The sequence below is a fragment of the Lynx rufus genome, unplaced genomic scaffold (assembly GCF_022079265.1).
Source record: "Lynx rufus isolate CCGP_SWC_20201006 ecotype Redwood Valley unplaced genomic scaffold, mLynRuf1.p SCAF_44, whole genome shotgun sequence".
Lineage (NCBI taxonomy): Eukaryota > Metazoa > Chordata > Mammalia > Carnivora > Felidae > Lynx > Lynx rufus.
Genome location: NW_025814861.1, coordinates 401,683 through 422,871, shown reverse-complemented (window position 1 = coordinate 422,871; position 21,189 = coordinate 401,683). Strand labels below are relative to the sequence as shown.

General features: G+C 53.3%; 1 protein-coding gene across 1 annotated transcript in view; it reads right to left on the bottom strand.

Moving 5' to 3' along the window:
• AK8 (adenylate kinase 8) overlaps positions 1 to 21,189 on the bottom strand; it is a 127,957-nt gene that overhangs the window by 33,531 nt on the left and 73,237 nt on the right. The window contains exon 11 of the mRNA XM_047098187.1: positions 17,348 to 17,489. Within this exon, the coding sequence (XP_046954143.1) occupies positions 17,348 to 17,489 (142 nt within the window). The remainder of the gene's footprint in view (positions 1 to 17,347; positions 17,490 to 21,189) is intronic.

Here is a 21,189-nt window from a genome sequence, read left to right as displayed (position 1 = left end):
CAGCACCAGGGTTGTCTGTGGGCCGAGGGGAGGGGCCTCCGAGGAGGCAACGCCTCGATCTAGGACTCCCGGCCTCCGGAACGTAGAGAAAGTTCGCTCTGCCCTGCAAACACCACCGTCTGTGGCGCTCTGTTGTCGCTGCCCCGGGACTCACACAAGCTCCTAACAGGCACCCCTGTCTCCCCGTGTCCAAAACCAAGCCGGCGGCCCCCCGAGCCTGCTGCTCCCCTGCCTCTCATGTCGATGGCCAGCCCGCGCTTCCCAGACGCTCCGGCAAACACTGTGGAACTCTGCTCGAAGTCTCTCTCTCTCTCTCTCTCTCTCTCTCTCTCTCTCTCTCTCGCATGCCCCGCATCCAACCTGATTGCATCTGTTCTCCTCCAAAATACAGTCAGAGCCCGACTGCCTCCTAATAGGCCATAATAGGCCATACCTCCTGCATGGCCACCGCCCTGGGCCCATGGCACCAGGCTCTCTCCGCGGGATTCTTGCCCAGGGCCTCCCACCCGCCCTCCCTGCTTCCTCCTCCACCCTCGATCTCCTGCCATCGCCCACCGTCCACGCACTCGTCTGCCCAGTCCCTCCAGGGCTCCCACCTGACTCACAGGAAAAGGCCAAGACCTCCAGGGGCCCCGTCCACTCCCTCACTCCTCCCTTCCCACTCCATCCCCAGTCCTTTGGCCACGATGCCTCTTAAGCTTGCCAAGCCCACTCCCACCTCAGGGCCTTTGCACTCGCTGTTTCCTGCACACCGCCCTTCCCCAGGTCTTCACGCGATTGCTTTAAACCTCTGCTAACGTGTCCTCTTGGCAGAAAGGCCGTCCCGGACCACCTTTTACCCAACATACCGTCTCCTCCTCTGCCTTCCCACCGCCCACCTTCCTTACTCCCCTTTTTCCTGCTTTACCGCTTTCTGTGGATCTCAGCCTATTAAGGAAGGATCTGTCGACTGCATGTGGCCTTTTCCCGCCCCGACTAGAACGTAAGCTGTGTGATGGGAACTGTTTAGCTCTCATTTCTCCTGGCTTCCCACAGCTCCAGCAGTACCCGCACGTGACGCATCTTCTGTGAATACGTGCCGCCTGTCAGGACAAAGTCACTCCCATCTTAGCTCGGAAAAAAACTGACGTCCGGAGATCCTAACAGCCCGACCAGGCTCACAGAGCATGAAAGGGGCAAAGCCAGGCTTCCAGAGCCTCTGGTTGAAGCACCATCCTGTGAAGCGGCTTCCTATCACGGGAACGATGTACAGCGTCCCATGAAGGTGCAGAACAAGGAGAAGCATCAGGGGAGGCTTCCTGGAGGAGGCGGGGGTGGAGCTAAGCCTCGTAGAAAAGGTAAGATACAGACAAAAACCGATGGTGTTCTGAAAGAGGCCAGTCACGAGCAAACACCCAGTGATTAGGAAGCAGGAAGGAGGCAGATGTGTTCGGGGCGTATGGGGCACGAGCAGGAGGGGTGGGTGGGAAAGACAGATTTCTCCCTCTCCTGGTCCCCAGCTTCCCTCCGCTCCGTGAGCAGGAATCCCAGACCTGGCAGGTCTTTTCTCGAGGCCTGCAGTCCTCTCCAGGGATCTAGAACCCACGCTTCACGAGACAGAGGCCCGAGAGAGAAAGGCGGGGGCGGGGGGCGGCGGGCAATGTCGGGGCCCCGGGATGGAGGCTCTGCTCCCGAGCCCAACGGGGCGTGGGGGCGTCTGGTGCACCTGCTCGTGGGGGCTGGGTGTGCGGTCTGGAATCTGCAGAGACCCCAAAGCCCACAAGGCAGCGGTGCCCAGAGTTTCACGATCTCAGGAAAAGTGGAGCTGAACTCCTGTTTGTGGAAGACTTCCTTAAAAAGTTTTCCTTTTATTCAATAATTTCTGTGATATTTCGGGAGGAGAGTTTCGAGCTCGCAGGCGTCTGCCACCTGGACCTGGCGGAGGCCCAGGCTTTTACAGCACAACGCCCGGGTTCACCGGTTCAGCACTTGATTTACGCCTCGGAGGAAGATGGAAAATTGAAGCACGCTCTGATGTCTCCCAAAGTCTCCTTTGGGTAAAGAAAAACAAACATGATATCTGCAAATCATTCCGGCGCCTCAGCCTGTTGCCTTACTCGGGGAAATGACTCGAAACGAGCGGTTGAGCCTCGCGCCTGCCAAAACTGGGGGCGTCTCCATCAGAACCAGACTCAAATGCCAACCACCCCGGGCTCTGTTCTGTTAAAGGTCACCTGTCATTCTCCACCCAGGCATGGAGATTGCTCCGGAACTCCGATCGCCGTGGCGGGGAAGACATGTTTGTCTTCTCTGATGTCTTACTCACCACGGGCGCAGGCCCGCCTGTTACCGGTTGGGTAAAACCCACTGGACCCCTAATAAGGGCTTAGCATCCACAGGTGAGAACGAGATTGAGACGTGCTCTGCCGAGAAGGACAGTAAGCCTTGACGGGGGCCGGTGGGGGGGGAGAGGTGACACTAGGGGGACTTTCTGACTGTGCAGGTTATCAGACACCGAAATAGGAGGTCGAGAAAAGTTGTCACTTTCTCCCAAAAGGACACGTTCACCCGGAACGCTGTGCCAAACGCTGAAGGTGGCAAAAGGACGCTGGAGATCTTTCCTAGACTCCTCACAGACAGCGGGGAAGCCGGGCCGACACGGCAGGCAGGACCGAGCGCTCTCCGAAAATTCTTAGGAAATAACCTTTACCGGTATCGCCTGGTTAAGGAATAAGCTGAGTGTCCGTCTTTAACTAACAGAATTACCCACCAAGAAAATGCCACGCGGCCCCTTTGTTGTATGTCTGCCCTACCTCTTCCTAAAGATCCCCAGACAGCACCGACCCCACCTCTCGAGGTTCCCGGTCTCTCGCCGCCCGCACACCGGGCAGCCCACCTTCAGAGCCCTCAGCTGCTCGTCCGGGACGGCAGAACCACGCCTGTGGTCGCCTGGATGGCAGGCTCGCTGGGAATCACTGTGTTCTTCCCTTCTGATAAACCCCGGAGGCCGCAGGGGAGGAGTTCAAAGGTAACGTACATCATGGACGTCGCTTCAAAAGCAATTGCTCTCATGCTCTCAAAGGCAGACGACAGACCTAGCAACAGACGGGGGTTAACCCAGGAAGCAAGCGGCACGGACCTTCCACATTCACTCAGAATCCTCCTCACCAGATTTTCTTATGCAAACACTGGAAATGAGTGCTAAAATGTCAACAGTCCCCAGGCTGGAAAATAATGGAAAAGCCTTCCTTTTTTCCCCTTCGGTTCTTCTTTACTGGAAGATTAAAATGCGGTGGCTGCAGGGGCCGTGGGCTGCCGGCCCCTTCACCACCATTACGGGCCACGTCCTGGGGGCTCGAGGCCCAGGGGTGCTCGTCCTTCCTTACTCCAGGCCGGGTGATCCAGCCGCCGCCTCTGGGAACCACGGCCTGGCCTCGCCTCCAGCCCCCAAGGTGGCCACCGAATTCCCATCCCCCGCTGGGATTTAGGTGGGCTACAGGTTAGTGCCAGGCTGCTCTCGGAGCCTGCGGGCAGCGTGTGAGTGGCCAGGCGCTAGCGACAGTGAGAAGCGCCGTGGAAACCTAGCTGGTGGCCGGGAAGATGATGCCTCGGGCACGTGGGGGCCGCCGGTGGATACGAAAGTGAGGACAAACTGGTCCACAGGACAGTGCCAGGACGCCAGAGCGCGCACGGGCAGGGCTTTCAGACATGCTGGGGGGTCACCGCACAGTGGACGAAAGGGCTGCAGGGGTGGATGAACGGTGTTTGGGCCGAGCTTAAACCTCCTGAGGTTTGTCTCCCAAATCGCACCTTAACCGTGGAAGGTGGAGAAGGCGGAACTGGGCCAGGCCGGCACAGGACAGGTGCGACCCAGCATCTCACAAGCCCTGCCTTGACCCAGTTGCAAAGTCTTGCCTGGGAATTCTCAATTTCCCTTCTGACACAGCTTGCTGAGTCCCCTCCACTCCCACCACTTCCCTATGGGGCTCCCACACTCCATCTGGGGACAGCCCCTATGCCCTGCCCCACCCAGATTATTTAAATTAGCCAATCCACAGAGAGCTCGTAAAACCCAGCTGCCCCCCCCCCCCCGCCCCCTTGCCATCCGCAAGCGGCCTTCACCGCTCAGCGTCTCTTACCCGTCCCAGCGCAACCCCCAGTGTGGCCCGTGTGGCAGCCACCTCCTATTTGGAACTGCAAGTAAGCAAAAGTTCTGCCTCGCATCTGAGTGTCACTGTGTTGTGTCCAGCCGTCAAAAGAATCTTTAAACTGTGGGGCGCCTGGGAGGCTCAGTCGGTGAAGCAGCCGACTTCGGCTCAGGTCACGATCTCACGGTTCGTGAGTTGGAGCCCCGCATCGGGCTCTGGGCTGTCAGTGCAGATCCCGCTTCGGATCCTCTGTCCTTCTCCGTCTCTGCCCCTCTCCTGTTCGTGCTCTCTCTCTCCTTCTCAGGAATAATTTTAAAAACATTAAAAAAAAAAAAAAGGGGGGCGCCTGGGTGGCGCAGTCGGTTAAGCGTCCGACTTCAGCCAGGTCACGATCTCGCGGTCCGTGAGTTCGAGCCCCGCGTCAGGCTCTGGGCTGATGGCTCAGAGCCTGGAGCCTGTTTCCGATTCTGTGTCTCCCTCTCTCTCTGCCCCTCCCCCGTTCATGCTCTGTCTCTCTCTGTCCCAAAAATAAATAAACGTTGAAAAAAAAAAAAAATTTAAAAAAAAAAAAAAAAAAAAAGGATCTTTAAATCGTATAAAACAATAGGGGTCTCCAACAAAAGTGCGATTTGTGTTTGTCTATTTGCAGAATCTTTCTTCTGCCCCACGCAGCGTACCGCAGAGCTGGTGAGCAGGGAACCACCTTCCTCTGACCAGAGGGACACGGTCACAAGGGGCCACAAGGCCTCGCACCTGCCATCTCGGTGAGCTCCAATCTCTCTTCAGAAGCTCTGATCTCCACGGACAGGCTCGGAGTCCCCAGCACATTAGAAATAAGCATGGTTCGCTCGTATGGAGCCCCCGTGATGCCAGGCTCTGTGCAGAGGGTTTCCCTACACCATCTCCTCGAACCCCTCCACCTGATGTCCTAAAGGTTCCCGCCCCTGGTTGTCGGTTGAGGAAACTGAGGCACAGAGAGGCTAATAACCTGCCGCGGGAAAGTCAGGTTTCGATTTGTAATCTATTGGCAACATCATCTTGGTGGCACAGAGCATTTTCCAATTCATAGACCCCTTCCATCCATGTTTTCCCAGCAAATACCTACTTGTGTCCGGCAGAGGGTGAGGTCAGAGGGTGGAGTTTTTACCCCATGAAGGGCACTGAGGCTCAGAAAGGTTAAGTCTCGGGGCGCCTGGGTGGCTCAGTTGGTTAAACATCCGACTTCGGCCCAGGCCATGATCTCGCGGTTCATGAGTTTGAGCCCCGTGTTGGGCTCTGTGCTGACCGCTCGGAGCCTGGAGCCTGCTTCGGATTTTCTGTGTCTCCCTGTCTGGCCCCTCCCCGCTCGCACTCTGTCTCTCTGTCTCTGTCTCTCAAAAATAAATAAACGTTAAATGAACATTTTTTAAAAAAGAAAGGTTTAGGGCACCTCAGTGGCTCAGTTGGTTGGGCGTCTGACTTCGGCTCACGTCACGATCTCGTGGCTGGTGGGTTTGAGCCCCGCATGGGGCTCGACGCCTGGAGCCTGCTTCAGATTCCGTGTCTCCCTCTCTTTCTCTCTGCTCCTTCCCCACTCACTCTGTCCCTCTGTCTCTTAAAAATAAATAAACATTAAAAAATTAAAAAAAAAAAAAAAAAAAGAAAGGTTCAGTAGTGCCCCGACCACTCGCCCTCGAGACGTGAAGTAGGTGTACAAAACCACGCTGCGAACTGTCGGGCACCTTTGGGGGTGGGAAGGACGGCGCAAAAGAGGCAGCTGCCCAGTGTCGCAGGACAGAGGACAGCGGGAGAGGCGAGGCCGCGGTCTGTCCCTACTCCCACCCCCATGTGCCACGCTGTCTCTTTCACCCTTGACCCCAGACACGCTGTTGAGACAATCGCTACTTCCTCCAAAGCCCTTCGAGCCCTCCCCGCGCCACCCTCGTGGAACAAAGTCAGCGGGACCTGGGGAGCCTGGTGTGACGGCGGCCCGGTGACTCCGCTGTTAGGAGGGGTCTTGCGGCTGACGGTCTTCAAGAGAGACCTCTCTGCCAAAAACAAAGGCGCCCGCAGAGCACACGGGGAACGATATGTATTCCAGCCCATGTCTGGTAAACTCTCAGACTAAGGCGGCAAGGCAGGGTCACTTGGGTTCTATTAGCTCAATTAATGAGGAGTAAGATAAGGCTAACACGCTGCTCGTCGGGCGGCTCAGCACAGAGCTGGAGTAATGGAGTTATTAACCTCAGTCAGCCACCGAATTGCGCGGCCGATTCCAACTCCATTTCCTGGTTCAGGCCTCCATTAATGGGCTGTTTATTATCCCTAATCCACATAAGGATCAGCTGCGGAGATATGAGAGCTTCCTGGAAGGACTGAGTGATAATAAAAAAGAGAGAGAGAGCAGAGGAAGGTAAGAAATCCCCTCTATCTTGCATTTTAATTGTTCTCCAGTCCCACTGCCGTCTGTCCCCCCGGAGCTCATCGCGCCCTTCTCACTTTGGAACACGCTAGAAAAGGCAAAGCCATCATCCAGGGCTTTCACTGTGTTGTCCCCGAACATACAGCGTCATACGGAACTCAAAAGAACAAGTTTTGAAATCAAATTAGAGAGCTCCGGCGTGGAAACTACAAACCAGTCCAGTTTTTATTTTCACAATGCCGTCTCACTCCACTGTCTCATATTTTGCAGAATCAAAACCGAGAAATCAAACCAGCGTTCAGCAGAACAATTTAGCAACACCCATTAAACGCCCTGACGGTGACCCTCCGGTTTGCCTGGCCCCACGAGGTCCTCGTGGACAAAGGGCGAGTGCCTCTCGGTCTTTTTCAGGGTCATTCTCCTGTGCCATGTGCCGCCGGCTGAATAAGGAGCCAACTGCCCCAAGTTCAGCCCACCCCGATCTTTAAGATGCCATCTGTGGGTAAGAAAAGCAAACAGCTACTAGAGGAAAAAAAATATTTTTAGGCTATCAGGAAATCATGTGTGCCAACCCATAACGAGGAGACACAGCAAATACGCCCTGACGGCCATCCCTTCTGAGTCCGTTTGCCACTTTGGTTTCTTTTTATTTTGAACAGGAATTCAAAATCACGCGAGTGACTACCAGAAACGTTTTGACGCTCCTGACTGTGTGGATGAATCTGCAGCCTGCCCATGCGGAGGGTGTGTGTGTGTGTGTGTGTGTGTGTGTGTGTGTAATACACTATCATGCACACACACCCTGTTTTCTCTCTAGGACGGTAGTGCCGTGAGGGTGAAAAGAGTAGAGGCTATTGCCCCGTTTGACACATAGGAAGCCGAGATGAAAGTAGTGTTTTTCAAGCCGGCCCGCTGGGGTGAATGTCAATCACATCGCAGAAAGGACAGAACGGAACCGCTCGGAGCAGGCGCTGGGTTCAGGCCTGGTCTGTTCCGTGGGGTCTAAGGCTTCCCCAAGCCAAGTGCCTTCTGCAGAAAAAGCCTGCTTTCTGGGGCCGTTGAGAGGATCTGCAGTGAGATGTAACGAAACCCGTAATTGGCACTCGGGTATCACCCTCATTCTCAGCAGGATGAGGAGGACAGAGGGGGGCGGGAGGGGGGCAGGGGAACCAAGGGGGGGAGGAAGTGTCCTCAGAGGGAGGGATTCTCGTCAGCGCCAGCGGCAGCCTGGGACCGGCCCGAGATGGCCCTGGCCTTGCTTCAAGGGTCTGGCCCCCAGGCATGGGACGCGCTTCTCTGGACGGGGGCGGGGTTCCCAGCCCCTAGGGGCCTGGCGCTGGTGTTTGCCAACCTGCTCCCCTCCCTGGTCTGCCCTCCGCTCCCTGGAGGAAACGGCCATGGGTTTAGCAAAGCCGACGACGCACCAGGCACCAAGTGGGAGCCGAACGCAAGGAGCGGGGACCGGTCACCGCTTCCCCAAGGCTCCTCTGGGCTCCTCTGGATGTGGGACGCCCTGACCCGCTAGTTTACAAAATGATGATGAATAAAAATCCCAAAGCACCACCACTCTCTCGAAGGAACCCTGTGAGCAGTTTCCCATTTGCATACAAGGAGCTGGGACACAAAAGCTCGTCTAAAACCTGGTCCTTGGGGGATTGCTTTACAGACCCCAGAGTTAGGGCACCGAAACAGAAAAAGAGAAAGAGTAAAGAAGACAGAAAAAGAGAAAGAGTAAATAAATTCCACTCGCTCAGCCGGGGTCCCCTCCTTTACCCTCTTCCCCAGCGATTTCCAAGGAATGCCGCGCGGGCAGCTCTGACCTCGGGCTGGCCTCGCAGCCAGACAGGACAGGGGGCCTTGGCCGCCCAGCCACGTAGCAGGGGAGGGAGGTTCAAGGCCACAGCTTGCCCCGCCCCTCTTCGCCCCACTGAGGGGGAGGGAGGGGGTGCGGAAACCCAGCCTGTCTGCTCCCCGGCAAACTTCCCGACATCAATCAGAATCCTCTACTCCCTCTCTATGGTAAACATTAATTTTAAAGGGAAGGACCGCGCCACAAACTTGCTGCATGAAATGAATTATTTTAGAGCCACGCGGAGGGCAGAGTCTGGATACAGCCTCGGAGAGCTCTTTCTTTGTTTCTTTCTTTTTCTTCTTCCTTTTTTTTTTTCTTTCTTTTTTTTTTTACTATGATGATGTTTTAACAAACTTTATAGCCCATTTTATTTTGTTCTCAAATAACTTTTTCTCCTTCTTTGCAACACATCAATTACTTGGTCTGTTTCCCTCACCGTGTGATGTTGGAATCTAGAGATTGATATTGCTTGGCAGAATATAATTTAGTATTATGTGCCACGGGTTTATGAGGTAGGAGTCAAACAAAACATTGCGTTTGAACACTATCCATTTATTAGCTCTGAGAAGAGATTTATATTTGACAAGGAGACAATAACTTTGTTTTCTGATAAGCCAGAGAGGTCTATTTCGGTGTCCGACACGGATCAGCTTCTCCTTCTCCAATAACTCTATTTACTGGCATGAATATATTTTAATAATAAAATTGATATATATGTAAATTTATTTTAATCTAATTTCATCGAACCCTCCTAAAAAAAAAAAGAGAGGCTTTGTAGATTGTTTTCATGTCTGAATTATAGATTTCTGTATCGTATTCCCAGATTGATTTCTAGGCTATAATTCTGCCAAGGTTTCCTCCTGGTGTCAGAAACAGCAACGCCACAGCTAGACTGCTTTATAATTGGCATCACAACCGAGCCAGAATTACAGCCCCGATATTCATGCCAATGCCAGGCGGGCTCATTTTAGAATATTTCTCGCTTTCTCAGCCTGGATCTGGACTTGAAGGTTTATGGCTAAAATTACCTTCTGCATTAATCATAAAAATGTTAATTGAAGGCTGAGGTGGGGGGGAATGGAGTAGTCAGACCCGAGGCGGAGGAGAAGGAGGAGAGGAAAATAAGGAAAGGTGATGGAACAGGGGTGACGATGAGACCTGTGTTGGAAACAAACATGTTTTTCCCTGTTTGGCCTCCGCCCTGGGGGTCAAATAAATTAAATCAGCATTGTTTACTAAGTCTTTAGAACCTGAGTTTATTGGGGAATGGAGAACTACTCCCTCGCAAACCTGCCCTAAATCAGAGAGCTTCTTGAGTATTCTCCCCCTGTGTGCTTCTGAATAAACACGGTGCCCTCGCCTGTCTAAAACTGCCGTTTCCTCCCTCGGGGCTCAGAAGAATCGAGCACTGGACCCTTGCCTCCAGCCTCCCCCAAAGTGACCGTTCTGCAATTTCCCAGAGCCTTTCATCTTCAGGTAGATGACCCCCTTGCACAGAAGCTAGCCCACCGGCACCCTAGTGTGTTAAGCTGCCAGAACACGAAGGGTGGACACTTAGCCCCATGGCCCTGTGCCCCCGGAGGTCCTCAGACAACACGGGTAGTGAGACAGGAAGCCCCGGCCGGCCGTTTGCCCCAGAACCAGACGTCTCCGCCTCCCGCAGGAAGCCCTCCGGCCTCAACTCTAGGGGTTGAGAATGCCCCCCCTCCCGGAGGGCCGCCTCCTAATCCCCAGAATGTGGGAATCTGTTACTTCTCCTGGCAAAAGGGATTCTGCGGATATGATTCAGATAAAGACCCTGACATGGTCAGATTATCCCGGATTTTCTGGGTGGGCCCAAACTAACCCCGTGGGTCCTGAAAGCCTGAGAAGTGTCCCCAGCTCTGGTCAGGGGGAGACGTGACTATGTCCGCGTGTGCAACGTTGCTGGCTTTGGAGACGAAGGGGTCCAGGGGCCAAGGACGGTGGGCAGCCTCCTGGAAAGGGTGAGGAGATGAATTCTTCCCAGAGCTTCCAGAAAGGGACACAGCCTGCCGACTACTGATTTTAGGCCTGCGGCACTGGGTGATGATAGATTTGTGTTGTTTAAGCCACCAAGTTTGTGGGGATTTATTAAAGCAGTCGCAGAAATAAAATAACATACCAACTCATGCCATTCTTAGGCAAAAGACAGGCCTATTATTCAAGGACAAATTGTTGGCAAAAGACAAGCATCTTGGGACCCAGGGAGACATGCTTCCCAAAAAATGGTGATAGATAGATAGAGAGATAGAGAGATAGAAAGAAAGGAAGAAAGAAAGGCAGGGAGGGAGGGAGGGAGGAAGGAAGCAAGGAAGAGAAGGAAAAAAAATAGAGAGAGACAATGAATACCCTTTGGAAGAAAAATTACTCCAGGAAACCTAAGCACATTTTTCAATCAAGACTTATCAATACACTCAACACAATTTAGGAAAAACAGACTCTACCGTGGAAGAAATCATGGAAAAGGTGCAAGATAGAAGAGGAGATGAGCAAAAGCTGACAGACTTAAGGGAGAAAATAAAGGGAAACATAAAAACATTATAGAGGGGCGCCCGGGTGGCTCAGTCGGTTGAGCGTCCAACTTCAGCTCGGGTCATGATCTCACAGCTCATGAGTTCGAGCCCCGCATTGGGCTCTGTGCTGATGGCTCAGAGCCTGGAGCCTGCTTCGGATTCTGTGTCTCCCTCTCTCTCTGCCCCTCCCCTGCTCGTTCTGTCTCTCTCTGTCTCTCTCTAGCTCTCAAAAATAAATAAACGTTAAAAAAAATTTTTTTAAAGCATTATAGGAAAGAAAAACCAGGGGCCATGAGACAGTAACACAACAGAACATAGTTGGAGTTATCATGAAGGACAGATGGGAAACGAACAAGACATGAAAGCTACTAGAAAAACATTCCCAATTATGGAAAACAGATGATAGCTATCCGACACGCACACGAGTGGTCTTCCTGGAGAAGAGGGCCAAGCAAATGAGCCAGGAAAATAGTAATATGTGTACTAGAAGAATGTCCTCCTGAAATAACATACCCGGATGGGATGCATAAGATCTCAGGGAAAAGTCATCAAGCGAAGCAAGACTGAGGTCTAGCCAGTGTAAATGAACTTGGGGGGTGGGGGGAGAGCACGCGAGGGCACCCAGACAGAAGACGCACTTGACCCACCGCCCCCGGGGAACTCGTACAGCCCCAGAGACGGCCGAGGACAGTGCGGAAATGATACAGGAGTGCCGGTGGGGAAGAAATTTGACCCAACGGTTCTTCACTTTGCCAGATGTTGTTCACAAATAAAGGTAACAGAAAGGCACTCTCAAACGGGCAAGAATTTAGGAAGTCTAGCATGCACGTGCCCCGGCTGAAAATGCATCACAGACGACCCATTCAAAGGACAGACGAATCAAAATTGGTAAATGGGGGGTTGCGTTACGGAAATAGCTGATGTTGAACTCTGAATCCGGTTGAAGACGGAACTAAAAGCTCACAAGTGTCATAATTATTGCTGGAGACAACATCATCGTTACATCTCTAGAAAGAAACGCTTAGCAATCTTAAAAACAGGAATGTGTGTCCCACAGACCGGCACAGAACAGCCTGAGGACGTGTGTCCCCGCCTGCCCCTCTTCACGACAGAGAGTGGACCGGCAGGGGCGAAGAGGGAGCACGTGGGGGAGCACTCTCTCTTTCTCCTCCACGTGACAGTCGAGAGCCTCTGTTTCATTTGACAAAGTGAGACGCACAAGCCTAACCGTGTACATGAAATGTACAAAGCGTGCTGGAGACACAGACCACCGTCCACACGGATTAGCGGAGAGAAGAGAAGGTAACAACTGCAGTAAGAAAAGTCAAAGAAAACACAAACCAGGAAGAAAAGACTCAGTCGGCGGACGGGTGGAGCGTGCGACTCTTCATCTCTTGGGGTCGTGAGTTCGAGCCCCACATTGAGTGTAGCGTTTACTGAAAAAATAAGTAAATAAACTAAAGAAAAAAAAAAGATGGAAAACCCAGGGTGCCTGGGTGGCTCCGTTGGTTGAGCGTCCGACTTCAGCTCAGGGCATGATCTCGTGGGTCGTGGGTTCGAGCCCCGTGTCGGGCTCTGTGCTGACAGCTCGCAGCCTGGAGCCTGCTTCGGATTCTGTGTCTCCCTCTCTCTCTGCCCCTCCCCTGCTCATGCTCTGTCTCTCTCTCTGTCTCAAAAAATAAATAAACATTAAAAAATTTTTTTTTAAGATGGAAAACAAAGGAAGCCCCAGTGAAGCATAAAATAAAGTGATAAAGGCAAAAATAAGCGGGATATTTTCAGCTATTCAAGGAATAAAAAAAAAGCAGGTTGAGTAAAAAAAACACATTAAGCCCAATTTCATTCTGTCCGCACAATAACACAAATAAGGGAAGCAAACTAGTTGAAACTAAAAGTGGGGCTACACAGGTGCCACAAAGAGGCCGCGGGCCGAGTTCCAAGTACGAACGTCACATTGAAACACGCACCAAACTGTTTCCTCCCAAAGCACCACCCCCCCCCGCGAAAAAATGACTCAAGGGGCTTTAGAAACCGACCCGACGCGACAGAGAGAATGGAGGAAGGGGACACGGACACAAAATGTCCGGGGCTGGAAAGCAAGTGTGCAGGGGGGCAAACAGCTGCAGAGACCCCAACGGCCAACCCCGAGTCAGCAGTAGGAACGGCTGAGAACAAACCCAGCGTTCACCAGCAAACCCTCAAAGGCTCAGGCACAGGCACCACTCTGGAACCGGCGGCTGAAATAAGGAGGACTGGTTGAAGAGATTAAGCCCCAGATCCCCTCCTCACACCGTCTTGCTGGGCCAGTGTCTCTCCTCCTCCACTTGGGTAGAAATGGAAGGTTTCTGCTCTAGAGAAGGTATAGTTCAGGCTCCTTGGGCCGAGGAATGCCAAGCACAGGTCAGAGCTTGCATCTGTACCGAAATTAGGGGAAATAAATAAAAAATATGCACATGGCCTGCAGCATGTGATGCCTCCTTCCGTTTCCGCCTGCCTCCCACTGTCCTGCTCGCCCCTGGACCCCAGAACGTCACCATCCGGCAGGAGGCTGAACGAGTCCTCTTGGACAAAGCTGAGCAGCGTGGGTGAGTTTGGCGGAGGGTTCTGCATAAATGGCCCCAAGAGACCACCCTTCCATGAAGACAAACTCCATGGGCCACAAGGTCCCACCCACTAACATCTTAATCTCCTACTCTAACACTGGAGCAAACCACCAAGGGTGACCTGACATCTGAAAAACAATCAGACCGACCAACCAACAAGAGAATCTACTGAGAAAGGACGAGGCCAAGACAGACAGAACCTTGGAGCACGTGGCTGGCTCGGTTGGTTGAACGTCTGGCTCTCGGTTTCGGTTCAGGTCATGATCTCACAGTTTGTGAGTTCAAGCCCCGCGTTGGGCTCTACACTGACAGCGGAGGCTGCTTGGGATTCTCTCTCTCCCTCTCTCTCTGCCCCACCCCTGTTCTCTCTCTGTCTCAAAATAAATAAGTTAAAAAAAAAAAAGACTGACAAAACCTTAACAGGAAGGGGAAACCCCCACCTCCTGCAATGACAAGCCTGTCACGAACATTTCCAGAGATAGAATAATTCATTTAACAAGATCAATAAAATTTAAAAGGAACATTCCAGATTAGCTTCGGGGACAACCAAGTAAACCAGACCCACACCAAAGAAACGAATGAAATCTTATAGTGAAGTTTTACGACCCTGGGGATAAAGGAAAGATCTACCAAGTTCCAGAGAGAGGAAAAAAGGCCACGTAGGAAGAACCAGGAATCACACTGGCATTGGGCTCCTTAACAGCAATTCAAAATGGCGGAGGGAAAGCGACTGGGGTAATTCCTGGCCCCACCAACCGACCCCGCAAGTAGGAAGGTAGGATAAGGGCACTTTGGGCCGTACCAAGTCTCAAAAAATTTATCTCCCACACAACCTTTCTCCGGAAGCTACCGATGGATGTGCTTGACCAAAACAAGGCAGTAAACCAAGAGAAAGAAAATCGGGAGACGTGGAAACAAGCTTCCTCACGTGGGAGGGGGGCGAAGGGAACCTTCGGGTGCTCGTGCACGGGAGCATCGGGATGACTGTGCATCCGTGGAGGGGGTGGAGGGGGTGGAGGGGGACCTCTTCAGTCTGGAACAAGTGTGCTGAGGACATGACAGCCTCCTTCTGTTAAAACCACCGTTTTTTAAAATTTATTTTTTTATGTTTATTTATTTTGAGAGACAGAGAGAGCAGAGGAGGGGCAGAGACAGAGAGGGAGAGAGAGAATCCCAGGCAGGCTCCGTGCTGTCAGTGCAGAGCCAGATACGGGGCTTGAACTCGAGAACCAGTGAGGTCATGACCCGAGCCGAAACCAAGAGTCAGACGCTTATCCGGCTGAGCCACCCAGGCGCCCCTAAAACCACCTTTTTTTTTTTTTTTTATAAATTTTTTTTTTCAACGTTTATTTATTCTTGGGACAGAGAGAGACAAAGCATGAACGGGGGAGGGGCAGAGAGAGAGGGAGACACAGAATCGGAAACAGGCTCCAGGCTCCGAGCCATCAGCCCAGAGCCCGACGCGGGGCTCGAACTCCCGGACCGCGAGATCGTGACCTGGCTGAAGTCGGACACTTAACCGACTGCGCCACCCAGGCGCCCCTAAAACCACCTTTTTAACTCGAGGAACAGCTGGAGGCCAGACGGAGGAAGAGTATGGGGCTTGGAAAACAGGAGAAGGACAAAGAAACTCCCGTGATGCCACAGTGGGTAAGTCTGACAACAGCCATGCCGTCAGCCAAGAGGAAACAAAACAAAAAAACAGTCCAACCGAGAGAGAGGAATCAGAGGGAAAGAAAAAGCCTGCGGCCGACAGATTACACAGCCCAACGGACCTTGTGGCAAACTATTCGCAGGGGCTCTAATAAGGAGTGGAACTAGTTAGCACATAGATACAAAGAAAGGTAGGCAAGCGAAAAAGCAAGGTGATTGTGAGCTTCAGGAACGACGAAATAAGAAAAATTTAAAAAGGCAAAACAGACCAAAAGGCGCGCCTTCCGGTGGAGCTGGCCCCCGAGAGCGGCTGTTCTAGAAGAATCAGTGTGTGCCTTCTACCTCTCTGGCCAGAACCTGGGAGGTCCTGAGGCAGACTGCAACACAGACTCTCTCTCTCTCTCTCTCTCTCTCTTTCTCTGATGCCAATGTTTTGCTGCTGAGGAGGGGCACAGGGGGCGCTCAGACACCCCGCGGTCGTGTCAAAGACGGTCACTTCCGTCAGGGCGACATTTCACAAGGAACACATCGCTGACCCAAGCCTTTGTGAACTGCGTAACACGGCACCGACACACATAAAGCAAAAGCTGCAGGAAATAAGGGAACAAGAGAAATTAGTAAAAATGTGCTGTTAGAGGGAAGTCAGCAAATCAGTCCTTGACAGGGTGACAGACACAAAAAACAAACACAGCAATGAGGAGACAAGGACAGAGGGGATCGAGGAGGACCTAAGGGGCGCCGGCTGGCTCAGTCAGGGGAGCATGTGTCTCTCGATCGAGGGGTCGTGGGTTCGAGCCCCACGTCGGGTGTACAGATGACTAAAAAAAATAAATAGACTTAGAAAAGAAAAAGTGTGACTTAATAACGTATATTTAATTCTATAACTTCAAATTTAAAATACACACTCTTGGGGTGCCTGAGTGGTTCAGTCGGCTGAGCGTCCGACTTCGGCTCAGGTCATGATCTCGCGGTTCGTGAGTTCGAGCCCCACGTCGGGGTCTGTGCCGACGGCTCGGAGCCTGGAGCCTGCTTCGGATTCTGTGTCTCCCTCTCTCCCCCTCCCCTGCTTGTGCACGCTCTCTCTCTCGCTCTCTCTCCCCCTCTCAAAAGTAAGTAAGCATTAAAAAATTTATAAAATACACATTCTTTTCAAATACTGTCGAATAGCCTTCCACAGAATGCCAATAATTTTTATTTTAAATTCGAGGTTGCACTTCAACAACTTCTCCACACGCCACGTGAAGATAAAAAGCCAATAACGAAAAGCTGAAATGATAACAATAAGATGCCAAGTACCTAGAAACGCCAAAACTCTCCCAAACCAAGTCGCAGTCTCTGCTACAAGGGACCCCAAAACAGCCAGATACCTAGCAGGTTCCTTAATTGTTGCCACCGTTTGCAGGTTAGGACCAACCAGAGAAAGCCACATATGGTCCCCCGGCCAAGCACACGGGGCGCCCCGCTTCGAGGTGGCCGCCCCCCCAACCTGGCCTCCCAGGGCAGCAGCTTGGGCAGGGCGCACCCGGGAGGCCTTCCCGCTCCGCTGCCGGCCTCCGGGCCTCTGCCGAACCCGAGCGGCGTGGCGACTCCCTCGCCAGAGCGAGCTCAGACTTCTTAGCCTTGCTTGTTTCCACGGGAACCCCTCTCGTTTCCTCCCACAGTACACACAGTGACGGCATGCTCTCCGGTGCACGTCAGCGGAGGAAGAACACGATATTCCACGACATTGGACGCTGTTTTGGAACAAATGGCCAACCATCTGGGGAGGAAGTGCTCAGCCCGTGCCCCATACCCGCATCAGAATACATGTCTGATGCACCAAACGTTTAAATGTAAACCGTTACAAGAGGAGAAACAGCAGAAGACATCCGTTCACTGGCACAATCCCCTGGGGAAGGCGAGGCTGTCTGGGGTGGGTCGGCATTCACGGGCGAGGAAGTTCGGGTCCCGCGAGGTAAGTGACAGAGCCGGGACCTGAACCCAAGCCTGACTTCTAGTTCATGGGGCAAAGGGAGCGGGTGGCCGGGGACGGGGGGGGGGGGGTTGTCGAAGAGCCATGCCACTGCAGGGGCAGTGGAGCTTCTGGTGAACCGCAAGCTGTCACCGGGACCTCGTCGGCCGAGCCCCTGGGGAGGGGGTGCCCAGTGGCAGCGACCCTCCGGAAGGGGGCGGCTTACCTGCTGGGCCGGTGGCCCAGGCTGTGCAGCATGTGCGCCTGGTCCAGGTCTCTCGGGAAGCCGTGCAGCACCCACCCCTTCTGAACGCTGTCTTGCTGGCTCAGCCTCTGGTCCAGCACCTTCATGATGATGCTGTCAGGCACTGCAGGGAGAGGAGGGCGGGCGGTCACGCTGTCATCCTGGGCACCGCTCCTGACCCAACGGGAGGGTGAGGGAGCATCGGCGGCCTGGGGGCCGTGGGTTTCCTAACTTCCCTTGACTCTGGATTGACCTGGTGAAGGGTCGGGTTTGGGTGGACAAGGCTGCGGGTGCCCAGGTCCCTCCCAGGTCCCAGCAATCGGAGGAACGCAGGCCGTGGGAGAAGGGAAACCGCACTGGATGACCTTGACCTCGACCTTGACCTTGACCCTCCCCTGACCTTGACACGATGCCACACCCATCAGCAGCCAGGTTAGTCCCTGTTCCTGCAGGGTCTGGTTTTTTGCAGCAAGAGGCTTTTCGGGGTAACACAGCAGGCCCCCGGTGAAGGTTTACTCTGGATGTTTTCTGCTAATTTGCGACACACAGGCAGCCCCTGCTTCTCTCCTTCCTCCGCTTCTCCCCTCCTTGATGTCTAGAATCAGATCTCTAGAATTGCAGCTGTGGTGAGAACCAGAGACTGAAACACAGTCTCAAGGAGAACGAGATCTTGACAGGATTCTTGTTTACGTTACCGCAATTGACATTTTCCCAAAATGTACACCTCGCCTCTCAGACTCATTAAATGTCCTATGTTGCTGATGTACTCCCTTCGAGCAATTTGCACTGCGTTTCCTGCATTTTGCACTCATTTTTCCAGAAATACTTGGTAAATATTACCCGTGTTTGCTATGGATGTGGCCCCCGACGAGCGGGCTTCCTTGAGTTGCAGTGAGGGTCTTTGGCAGCTTCTCGGGAGACGCCCAGCCGCCATGCCAACCGGCCATCCGTGCGTCGGGCAAGTGGCCCCGGTGCACACATCTGGAACCTCCCAAAAGGCCCCAGACTGACGGCCAGGTGAGCACACGGGTGAGAGAGGCAGAAACAGCCGTTTTCCTCCAGGGCCAGGACGTGCTGGTTACGCTCTTGACCAAAGGACCAAAAACCTTATTTGAGAGATTCACATTTCCCTGAATTTGTCCCTCCCCGCACCTTCCAGCCTTTCTACCCCAGGCCCGAGGAAAGATCAGAAAAGGGCATTCGCCCTAGACAGAACATCTGGCACGAACGAGAAGTTGATGCAGCTCATCCCCTCTCTTCCCCCTGCTTACGCCTGCTGCGGCTCCCCAGTGCTCGGAGGACAAGAGCAGTCCCCTCCCCCGAGGCCAGCAGTCCCTTTTAGTCCCTGACTCCTGACTTCCTCCCCGGTGACTCTCCCCCAGCTCTTCACCTCCCCTTGAGTCTGCCAGTCCCTCCTTCCAGAAAGCCCCTCCCCCACACCTTGCCTGGGGCAAGACTTTCCATTCAACCTTCAGGGGCCCCAGTGGAATGGCCCCAGGGGTTGCTGCCAGGTTGGGTTACTTCACTGGCTACCCTCGTCGTCCGTCGTCGTCATGTCATCGGCTGTCCTCTTGTGATGTCTGCCTCTCCCAAAAGACACTGGAAGTCTTTTCCATGAGGAAAAAGACTTTTCCAGGAGGGAAAAGACCACGCCCACCTTATTCCCCCCCCATGATTAACATAGTGCCCAGCACGCAGTAGGTGTGGAATGATAAATAGACCAGAGGCTTCTTTTTCCAAAAACTCCACTGCAACTCACCAAACATGTTAAAAGCAACTTGCCCAGACTCTGGGGAGCCCGGGCGGGAGAGAGGAGAGAACTCGGGCTTGAGGGGCACGCAAACCTAGGGTCTCAGCCCTGCCCTCAGGTGCCGCCGACCGACCTCAGTTGGTCACTCGACCTCTCCAAGGGTCAGCTTGCTCACCTGACAAAAAAGGATGACAGGATCTGTCCCCACAGGGTTCACGGTGCACACAAATTTCCAGGCACGTGGCAGCCACTCAGAGATGGTGGCTGATATGCTTCGGTTCGGGAGATGTGTGTTGGGAAGTAAAACATACTGAATGTGTCCACGTGTCCCCCGTGGTCACGGTGTTCTGAGAACAGACTGCTGGCCGGCGGTGCAGGAGGCCGGCTTCAAACGAGCCTTGAGACTTAAAGACAGAGACCTCGGGAGAGGCCCAGGCAAGCTCCGAGAGTCATAACGTCAGGGCTTGTCCCCCAGGCTACAGATCCCTGTTTACACAGGGTATGTTGGCTCTCACCGCGTGGCCCCGCGAGGATTTCGGGTGCGGGGAGCCAGCACTCCGATCACCGTGTGAACAAATAATACATCTGTTCTCTGATCTGGGAAACCAGTGCCTTGTTTCAGGATAAATATAGATTAAGCACAAAATGGGTTAAGAATCTGCCACACAGCTTTCCAATCCTAAATATTTACGAGTGTTTTCACCTAAATAAGAAACTAATACAGAAATAAGCCCTTCCCAGCGATCTGTCCAGTGGATAGTTACGGAGCATCCGCGCTGTGCCAGGCACTGTGTTGGCCACTATAATACATGGCAAGCAAGGATCCAGGGGCCCTGCCCTCCCAACGTTTACATTCTAGAGAGGGAGAGAGCGCACAGATACATAACCACCGCGGAGAATCATAAGTACGATGAAGAAAACAAACCAAGTGATGGGAGCCTGCTGGTTTGGGTCCAGAATGGCCTCTGGGCAGGTCACATCTGGCTGAGGTCCCAATGGGAGTCCAAGTGCACAAAGACCCAGAGAGTATGTTGTAGGAAGACAGGATGGCAAGGGCCCGGGCCCTGAGGCTGGAACGATCTGGACACATTCAAGTTTCAGAGAAAGGGCCCATGGGGCTGGAGCTGAGTGGTCCGCGGGAAGTGAGAGCAGACAGGCCCACGAGGCCTTCAGAGGGGAAGGGGATCTGGGCCACACACAGGCCATCTTGGGAACAATCGTGCGTTTGCCTTCATTTAGTCAACGAACCCATGGGAGTTAATCTCAGGACCCTGGACTTGGCCACATTTGCACAGGGACCGGCCATCTTGTGGTATCCGCCAGTGGAGTCCCCAGTCGGGGTCCCCATGCCCCAAGGATGTGGCCAATGAAAAGCACGATTTTCTAAGTGGTCACTGCAAGGCTCCGAAGAGCAAAAATGGACGTCATATAAAGTCCGCGAAGAGCTTGGGCTGAGGACCCTGAATGAAAATCGCCAGCTAACAGCTCCAGCTTTGTAAGCCTCTAGAGAGGAAACACCTTTTGCTGAGCCCCCAAGCGCGGAGCCCTTTACGTCTGTGGGAATCTGAGCAGCCGGGAGGTGCCACAAGTCTCCGGCAGTTCCCTGTCAGAGTCCGGCTGCCGTGAGAGGGGCCCTTGGCTTCCCTCTCCTAGTCCCGATTCCGCCCCAACCTGCTTTGACACTCTGAACCTCAGTCTCTTCTGCAGACTGGGAAGGCGGATGGGCTGTGCTCAGGGTGGGGTGGGGGAGCTGCAAGGAGGATTTGTGATACGGCTGCCTTTTTTTTTTTTGTTTATTTATTTTTGAGAGAGAGAGAGAGAGAGACCGAGACAGAGCACAAGCAGAGGAGGGGCAGAGAGAGAGGGAGACACAGAATCCAAAGCAGGCTCCAGGCTCTGAGCTGTCAGCACAGAGCCTGACGCGAGGCTCGAACTCACAGACCGCGAGATCATGACTTGGGCGGGTCGGTTGGACGCTTAATTGACTGAGCCATCCCCTGGGTGCCCCTAGCTGTCTTTTAAATATTTACTTATTTTAAGAGAGAGAGAGAGAGAGAGAGAGAGAGAGAGAGAG